This window comes from Echinops telfairi, unplaced genomic scaffold (assembly GCF_000313985.2).
Source record: "Echinops telfairi isolate 266 unplaced genomic scaffold, ASM31398v2 ScPeMD7_443;HRSCAF=831, whole genome shotgun sequence".
Classification (NCBI taxonomy): domain Eukaryota; kingdom Metazoa; phylum Chordata; class Mammalia; order Afrosoricida; family Tenrecidae; genus Echinops; species Echinops telfairi.
The window spans coordinates 202946-212826 of record NW_022104341.1 but is presented as its reverse complement, the minus strand read 5'-3'; the positions used below and the strand labels follow the sequence as shown (position 1 = coordinate 212826).

Sequence of the window (9881 nt, the reverse complement as noted above, 5' to 3'; positions counted from 1 at the left end):
CAGTGAGTGAGTGAGACAGTCAGTGAGTGAGAGTGAGTGAGTGAGGAAATGAGTGAGTGACACAGTGAGAGTCAGTGAATGAGACAGTGAGTGAATGAGAAAGTGAGTGAATGAGAGAGTGAGGCAGTGAGTAAGTGAGACAGTGAGTGAGTGAGAGTGAGTGAGTGAGACAGTCAGTGAGTGAGAGTGAGTGAGTGAGTGAGGCAGTGAGTGAGTGACACAGTGAGAGTCAGTGAATGAGATCATTATTTTTGTATACAGTGTGAAGTGTGATAGGTCTAGATTTTGACTCATACTTTTAAGCTTTTCTTTGGTCAGCAGGAAATGACCTTAATTTATTCTAAAACTGTTAGATCTCTCTGGAGCTAGATTTATACCTCAGTCCTTGGCTCCACACGAGAAAGAATTCACGCCAAGCCTGGTTTGTGATCCAAGTGAGTTTTATGAGAGTTAGAAGACATTTCAGGTTTACACACACCCGGGGTGCCTCTCAAGCGTACAGCTTGTCCGAAAACTGCTCGGTGTCATGCAAAAGTCCCTCTAAGTCCTCCCGGCTCCTGCCTTTTCAAGGATTCCACGGGGAGGCGTAGTGAACGACCCCTGATAGACCCCATTGGCTGAATTGAATTCACCTGGCCTAGGTGGGCCAATTCAGGCTCACACCCACCCATGCCTACCGGTGGGAAACGTGAGCCTCTGGGAATGTGCAGTGTGCCACTCCTTTCTTCCCATAGCTTGGCCCTCTGGGCATGCGTTAACGGACATCCCCCAGCCCTACGCTGGTGTACCTAACAAAACCTGTAATGTACTTTATAAATAGCTGTAAAGTTACATGTGTGGTAGTTAGATTTTGGATCAACTCATACCTGGATGGAAGTGTGGGGGTGGAGTCCAGCCTATCAATTAGTGCACAGCCTGTGGATACCTCTTTGGAGGTGTGGCCTTTATTTATTTATTTAATAAGAGAGACACTGGGAACCCCTCTCTCTTTTGCCCTTTGCCTTCCTCCTTGCGTGGATTCTGTGTCTGCTTCCAGGGGTGGCCCCATTGGGCAGCCACTCCTGGGAACTGCTGTTGCCCTGCCATGCTGCCGCCAACCTTGGATCCATGTGACTCTGCACCCACCAGCCTGGGATCTCTCTGCTTGCCATTTCACCTTGGGCGTCATTGGCCTATAGCTATGTGAGTCTGGAGAGGGCTCTGGCTAGCACTGGGCCTATGGGACTGAGTTGGGCTGGGCTGGGCTGCCTTCTTGATGAGCGTCACTGGTTTTGTTACTCTAGACAACCCAGCCTAACATAATTTGGTGGCATGAGTGGAGTCTAGAGAAACAAATCATAAAGATATGTTTGGCCCACTCTCTTTTAGCGATCTGATGGAATTGGATTGTCCTTCTGGTAGTAGCCAGAGGAGTCAAGTGTGGCCTGCATATGGGTTACGCAGTATGTGGAGTGGATGGAAGCATGGAATTTTGTGAAAGAAAGAAGGAAAGGGCATGTGGAGGGAAATTTTTTATTTATGCATGCTTTAAAAATGCAGCTGCTTTTTGAGTCCCCCAGTGCAAAGGCAATTATTATTTAGCCAAGATGGCTGATAGAAGGCCAGGCTTGCTGGATACACCACGCCACAGACTTAAGGTCATGTGCATATTAATGAGGTACTCTAAGAGAACTTTCAGCTTGAGTGTTTTTTTAAAAATTGTGTTTAGGATCTGGCTGTACTAGGGTTATATTGGTTTTTCCTACCTACTCTTAAGACATAATGTGTGATAGAAATAAATATTGGAAGTTATGATTAGAGAGAGCTTGTAAGCATGCAAATCCACCTTCAACTTTTACAATTACATTTGCTCAAAGGGGCATTAGGAATTGTTTGGAAGAAATGGCTTTTTGTGTGACTCCAAGGAGAGTATAAGGCTTTGAAAAGGTGAGGCACACCCAGAGCCTTGAGTACCAGGGCATTGTATTAGAAAAGTTAGGCAATTAAAACTGCTGAAGGAATGAAGGAAAAAAAGTGACTTTGGCATTTTGAATTTTGAGCAAGTTGTTGACTGTAGATGTTCCTAGGCTGCAAACGTCTGGGCCCCTGTAGGACTGAAAGTTAAAGGGTGCCTGCGGGTAGCCTGGGATGCTCACAAGGTGGCCACTGGATTCACTTGTTGAGCAGAAGTGGGGGAAATGTAGCAATGGAGAAATGGGTTGAGTTTGGCCACTGACACTCCTGGACCTGGTTCATAGGGACTGGGAGAGAGGTGAGAGTGGGCTAGCTGATCTGAAGTTTAAAGTGTTGTGTGGAGCCTAAGCCTATGGTATGACCTAGCTCGAGAGGGGTAGGGTTGATAAGATTATGTGAAGGGACCAGTGGTCTGAAGCAGAGGGAGATGTGTGAAACTCCTGAGTTTGCTATGGCACCCATTCACCTAGCTTGGAATGCTAGAATTGAGTTGACTAGAACCAGATCCTGATGAAGACCTGTGAACTGTTGTCCATTGCTTGCTAACTCATTTTATGCTCTGCCCTAGATTTGACTTTGTTCATGGATGCAGACACCGGGTTCTAACTGGAATGAAGATTCTTCACAACAAAGAATGTGCTTGTCCCTTCAGAGCACTGAGTAATAAGAATGGGAAGTTTAGAAGTTGGGTACACAGAATGGGGGAGATAACAGCAAGAAGTGGCACGGTTGTCATTAGAAGTAGAAAAAGGGAGGATCCCCACTGAATAGTTTTCTCTTTTCCTAATGAAGTTAAGGAAAAGAGGGTGAATAGGGTGGGGAGGGGGAGGAATATTGATAGGATTATATAATTCAGGTGTAGATGTTCAGAGACCTGCAATTGTTTAAGATTAGGCTTAATAAGGCTGGTACTTTTTCAATTGTGTATTTTAGTTGTATGCTATTAGGCATAAACATTTTATTATTGTTTTTCAAGATATGTATGGTTAAAGTTGTGTACAGGGGTCAAGTTGACAAGGGGTGGTTTCTAGTGGTTAGATTTTATATCAATTTGTACCAGGATGAAAAGATAACAGTCTAACCGGTAAGAGCCCTGAGGTTTATTGTGCCAACCTGGCCAATAGGAACATGTGGGATTAATAAAGTTGCAGTTTGATTGGAGGGCAAAGAGATAAATGGCTCAGCAAGCCCACCTCTCTCACTCTTGCTCTCGGTGATCAGACCAGTGACTGCTTTAGCTAGCTCTCTGCCTCAACTTGTGAGCTACACTATCTGTGGGACAGCCAACCGATGGATCGTGTAGCTAGAGCTTGAGGTTCCTTTGAGCCCTGCTTTGCCATGCTGCTGGTGTATACATTGCTTGAGCTTGAGGTTGTTGGATCCTGTTGTCTTACATTGCTTGAGTTCGATATTCTATCCAGGCCTGCTTCAATAAGCTCCTGAGCTGCTGACTGTTGGTGACATGCCCTGCTGTTTGCTGCCTGTAGCCAGATTGCCTTCATTGCCTAGGCGGAAGACTCCGCTGTCTGCATCCTTGACCTTGGACCCAGCAGCCCTCCTGAGTTGAAGAACTTCAGTATATTAACTGTTCAACGGAAGTGAATGAACTGAGCCCTCTGTACTGCTGTGTGGACTAATTAGCTGTTATATTCCTTCGTGCTGTATAAATCTCTCTCTCTTTCTATATCTATATACTCATAAGTGTCCTGGTTTTGTTTCTCTAGAGAACCCTGTCTAACACAGCCCCAATAAAATCATTTTTAAAAAAGAGTCCAAACAAACAAACAAAAAAAGAGTCCAATCTATTATCAATCAAGTCACAGGGTGATGATAATTCCTAAAGGATGTAGCTTTTTGTAAGGGACACTGGGAACCTGTCTTGCCCTTCACCTTCTTCCTTGTTTATGTCTGCCTCCAGGTGTGACCCGTTGTGGGCTGCCAACCCTGGGAGCTGTTGACACCCTGCCATGTTACTACTGACCTTGGATTCAAGTGACCCTACACCCACCAGTGTGTAATCTTTTCTTCATCATAGGCCTCCAACTAGCATTAGACCCAAGGACTTGATTTAGTTGGGCTGGGAGAGCTTAATAGAAACATTACTTGGTATAAAGTTCTCTTATCTGGATTTTCTCTAGACAACCCTACTTAACACACCATGTTATACCTTCATGAGCCATCTGACACTTCATTATATCCATTGACACTGGCCATGGCAGCTGAGAACTGCCATGTGGCACCTGGGTTCTCCATGGGCTTGTGGGACTCATGGCAGCACGTAGAGCATACTTTCAGGCAAAAAGCTGACCTAAAAGTTTACTCATGGGACCGTTGGTCCCGTTGCTCTCCTCGGGCATGCTTCCCATGCCTATCCTGTATAGGGAGGCACCCCGACTATGACATAGACCAAACTGATTTTTTAAAAAAGAAAAAGAAAGTTCGAAAGGAGAAAAGGAGAAGAAACAAGAAGAAAAAGAAAAGGGGAGAAAGAAGAAAAAAAAGAGAGAAGAAATGTACAAAAATCCCGGGTCTGTTCGCTGGCCTTCATGACTGTCCAGGAGCTGCCCCTCCCGGCCTGGAGCACCCCTTTGGGGCCTCCTCAGGGGCTTCGTGGCTCTGCCTTGTTCCGCTGCTGGTCTGACATGCTCTCTTCTTGGTTCGCTCCACTGTGGGGTTTCAGACCGCACTACCTCCCCACCATGTCACCCCAGAAATATCCTCTGTCTCATCTGCTCCAGTAAGGGGACAACGTGACACGAGCTATTGTCGGTCGCCCAGTCCCCTGTGTCCTATTAGCTCCCCGAAGGGACATCACCCTCCTGGCCTGGTGAGCCAGCGGGGTCCAGTCCAGCTCTCTCTCTTTCTCCCTCCTGGTCCGCTTCTGTGTGGGCGTGGCATGCTGGCCCCTCTCCCCAACCTGTAGGCTCAGTGCTGTTCTCCGCACACCCACTTCCAGAGAGGAGGTCAGTTTGGTTCTGGTTGGGACCAGCCCTGCAATGCTCTTTCATGTGGTCACACTGTCCTCATGGTTTGGTGCACCGTGGTAGGGTCTGCATGCCCACTTCCAATTCTGTGCAGACAAGACTAGTACTCTCTCCCTTTTCCTCTCTTCCCCCATTTTTGTGTTGGACCAACATGGACCTCCTTGGGTTTGGTCCAACCTCCTCCTGACTCCCTGTATCTCAACCCAAATGTTGTGATATAGGTGGCTTCTCGTCTATACCTACCATGCTGATTACACTTACCTTAGGGGACTCATGCTGTACTTCTCCTTTTGATTGGCTGACTTCGCTCAGCATATTTTCCTCCAACTCTTCCTATGAAATGTTTGATGTGCTCATCAGTACTTTTTAGTGATGCATAGTACTCCATTGTGTGTGTGCCAGTTTACTGTCTACCAATGGAAATTTAGATGGTTTCCAACTCTGCGATTGTGAATTGTGCCCCAATAAACATTGGAACACATATGACTGGATGTGGTTTCTTACCTCTTCTGGGTATATGCCCAATAGAGGGATGGCTGCATCATAAGGTAGATCAATTTCCATTTTTAAGTATTGCCAGATCGCTTTCCATAGTGGCTGTACTTATCTACAAGACCACCAGCAATGTAGGAGAGTTCCTATCTTGCCACATCCACTCCAACATTTGTTGCTGATTTTCAGATTTGGACTAGCCTCAAAGGTGTTAGATCAATGGTTCTCAATCTTCCTAATGCCGTGGCCCTTTAGTAGTTCCTCATGTTGTGGTGATCCCCCAACCATAAAAGTTTTGTTGCTACTTCATAATTGTAATTTTGCTAGTTATGAATTGGTTGATCCTGTGAAAGAATTGTTTGACCCCCAAAGGGGTCGCGACCCACAGGTTGAGAACCACTTTGTTAGATGGTATCTCATGTTTATTGGCCATATGGGTCTCCTCCCTAGTGAAATTTTCAGTTCCTTTGCTCACTTCTTCAAGGGGTTAACTGTTTTCCTCTTTATCTAGGCAAAGAGGGTACTGTAGATTTTCATAATCAGCCCTTTATCTGTTGTGTCATTGCTAAAAGTCTTCTCCCAGTTTGTGGGTTGCCTTGTTACCCTTTTGGTAAAGTCAGAGATGTTTTATCCTTAGTAAACCCCACTTGCAGATTTCAGGTTCCCTTGTGTACCCTGTCCTATTGCAGTTAAGTAGGAGGTGAGCAGGAAGCGCAGTGGACAGGGGGACAACTGGGGTGTTGGAGTCAATAAGGAGGATATAAGGATGGGTGGTGGTGGTGTTGGAGCAACAGCAAACTAGTTAAGAAGAGGTACCGAGAGGCAGAAATAAGGGGAAAGTGACGGTGGGGCAGGAGGGAGGTAAAAGGAAACAGAGGAAGGACCTAGGAAGCAATGGATAGAGGTATAAACATAGTGGTATACATGTGTAAATACATTAATCCACAAAAATAGAGGTATTGGCCTATGTACATATATTTATACCACAATACACTGAGGTAGGGGATGGACTTCAGGCCTCTGTTCATGCCCTCGCTCAATACAAGAATACTTTGTTCTAACAAATCGACAGTCTGAAATGTTCACCCTCCCAACACAATCGCTGAAGACAAAACAGGTGCATAAGCAAATGTGGTGAAGAAGGCAGATGGTGCCTGGCTATTAAAAGATATAGCGTGTGGAGTCTTAAAGGCTTGAAGTTACACACGCTGCCATTCAGCAGAGAAGCAACAAGTCCACATGGAAGATGCACACTGTCAGTGCGATCATGAGGAGACATTGGGACTGGGTAATAGGCATCAGCAGACACATAATCAAAAACCGATTTTTGAGAACAGTGGTGGGGGGTGGGGGTGGAGCAGAGATCCAAAGCCCATCTGTAGACAATGGGACAATCTCCCCACAGAAAGGCTACAGGGAAGGGATGTCAACCAGTGTGTCGTTAGAATTGATGAAACACACTAACTTCTGATTCCTTGAGGCTTCCTCACCCGCCACTACCATGACCCCAATGCTGCTTCTCCGTTCAGACTAGACTGGAACATGTACACAGGTATAGATAGATAAGGGAGCTCATGACACACAGATTCTGGGAACAGGAGTGGGAATAGTGATACCAGAAGGGTAGGGGGAAGTGGAGGAGAGGAAAGGAGAAAGGAGGAACCGATCGCAATGACTGACACATAACATACACCCCTCTTCAGGGGCAAGAACAATAGAAAACATGGGGGGAGGCAGCGGTTGGTATGAGATATGAAAATAATAACAATGTACAATCTATCTATCAAGGGGTTATGAGGATGGAGGGGGAAAAAAGAGAAGCTGATACCAAGGGCTCAATAGAAAGTAAATGTCTAGAAAAGAACGAAGGCAACATATGTACAAATTTGCATGATGCAAGTGATGTATGGATTGTGACGAGTGGTAAAAGTAAAAAAAAAGTTTACTCATGGAAAATTAAATTTAAATGTCAACACTTAGAGGTTGTTGTTACTCAAATTCTATGCAGAACGTTGAATAAAAATTTGTGATGACATCCAACTATTCATTAAAGCCCACAGCTCTAGGTAAAATCTATTGCTATTACTGGAATCAGTCACTTTTAGGGTATCTTGGATTACCACATATACTTGTGTATAAGCCGAGTTTTTCAGCACATTTTTAATGCAGTTTTTGTGGTAAATTAGGTGCCTTGGCTGATATTTGGGTAGACTTATACTCAAGAATATACGGTAATTGTTTTAGCGAGAATTAACTCCTTATGACAGTACAAAAGAAACTTTACATCACATAAGGCTTTAGCAAAAAACTTCTTTTAATACTGTTTATCTGTATGATGCTCGGTGTTATTGGGAAACATCGACAAGTTTAGCATTCATTATTTCACTTATTTGTAGAAAAACCTTACTAGTATAACACTTGCAATTATGAAGTATAAACAAGGAAGGGGGAATGAGTTAATGAGTAAACTTAGCTGACTACCCAGTATTTGAATCTCAACACTGCTTCATTGTTTTCTACGATAGTATTTCAACAATGGTAATTATTAGGTGATAAAAAGTTTTCATTGTGAAAAATGTGTCTAAAAAGAGTCAAGTACTAAAGCAGATAATGACTACTTAAGCAGAATACACGAAATCCACTCTGAGGATGCGAATTAAGTGTACATGTGTGCGTCCAATATACAGACGGATAAGTTTCTCAACACTCTGAATGTGACAATCATCAACTCATTGCCATCAAGTTGATTCTAACTCATAGAACTGCCCTTGTGGGTTGTTTTTTTTCCCCCTTGTGGGTTTTTGAGACTGTAATTCTTTATGGAAGTAGAAAATATCTTGTCTTTCTCCCAAGGAGCAGCTGGTGGTTTCAAACTACCCACCTTGTGGCTAGCAGATCAACTCTTAACCAGTACACTACCAGGGCTATGACCCCCCTATAACAACTGAAAAGAAACTTGTAGATTTTGAAACATGTTCCTTGGGGGACTAGGCGTAGTCCTCTCAAACTCGGGAGTGAAAACATCAGACCACAGAATGACAAGTCTGTTAGCACCAGACACTTAAAACTTGAGTGACATCACAAGTCACAGAATCTGCCAGTCTAGTTCTATAGAATCATATCACTTTTGTGAAATGAGAAAAATCCAGGTTTATGTACAACAGATTTTAAAGTTACCTCTCATTTAAAAGTCTTTAGAATTTCATTTTGCAATGCTATGCGCAACCAAATTGCTTGTTTATAATAAAATGTCCATCAGTTTTATAGATGGGTAAAAAGTAAAATGAACTGAAACAGTTTATGTATACTGAGGTCCCAGAAGTGAGTCATCTCTTGGAGAAAGGAATGGTGAAATTCAGTGTGTGCTCTCATTAACACACTAGAAACTTGTTTTGTGGGCAGTCCACATTGGCTGGCAATTCTAAACTGCCACCTGGTACCTTTAATCAATACTAAATCACGCCTGGGGCAACATATTAAACAAACAACACCAAAGGAAAGAGAATTTCTGTTCTTGATAGACGATCTCCACTCTCTTTCAGGAGGTGAGCTATTTGATGGCTTGGAAAGCAGTGTCCATTGAGTCTTTTCTCCGGACTTGAAGTGACTCACTGCTGATAGACAATAATTCTCGAAGTTCCTTATTTTCAAGCTGAAAAGAAGGAAAAAGAAGGTATACGCTCACGTCAGGTACTTTTACTATCAGAATGCATCAAAACACTGTTTTGGGTCCATAAAGACATGTTATTCTGACTTGAAACAGTATCCCCATCCTCCAAAGGCCGTCGAGCCCATTCCGGTCCACAGTGACCCTACATATGGTTTGTGAGGAAAAAAGTACTAAGGAAACAAAACCCTCACTGCCTGATAACTTCCTAAAATACTATTTATTATTCAACAAATATTGACTGAATAATATGCCAAATGTTATATCTATAAAGATAAATAAAACAAACTCCTCTCCACTTGAGACTGAGAGCTCTGTCATACTCTGCAGGATTCCCACAGGTTTACTATTGCTTCTTCCATTTTCAAAGTCCTGCTCCTCTTTTCGCACAAGTGGGGGAAGAAACTTCCTGAACAAGTGGGCAGGCACTGTGCGTGCATGACATGTTATCACACAACAAACTGTCCAGTATTGTATCAAGGGGACATCACATTCTACTTAAGATGAGGACTCTTCACTCCAAGGTCACATGCATTTGCCTACACTCAGGACTCGGATGTGGTATTGTTGGGGTCTGAATTTTAATGCCCATACTTTTCCCATTTACATTCTGAAGTGCAGCTGTCCCCATGTTCCTCCAGAGCTGCTGCCACAGCTATGGGAATTCAGAGACAGAGCGGACGAGATTGCTCTATTATGTAACTACCTTGTACTCTTTTTTAAAAAAAACAATTTTTTTTAAATTAGGGGCTCATACAACTCTTATCACAATCCATACATCCATC

At 43.7% G+C, this 9881-nt stretch overlaps 1 protein-coding gene across 1 annotated transcript in view; it reads right to left on the bottom strand.

The window, feature by feature from the left end:
• Positions 1 to 8816: 8816 nt before the first annotated feature.
• Positions 8817 to 9881, bottom strand: part of SIKE1 (suppressor of IKBKE 1) — an 8246-nt gene continuing 7181 nt past the window's right edge. The window contains exon 5 of the mRNA XM_004699145.4: positions 8817 to 9081. Coding sequence (XP_004699202.1) covers positions 8980 to 9081 — 102 coding nt within the window. The 3' untranslated portion in view covers positions 8817 to 8979. The remainder of the gene's footprint in view (positions 9082 to 9881) is intronic.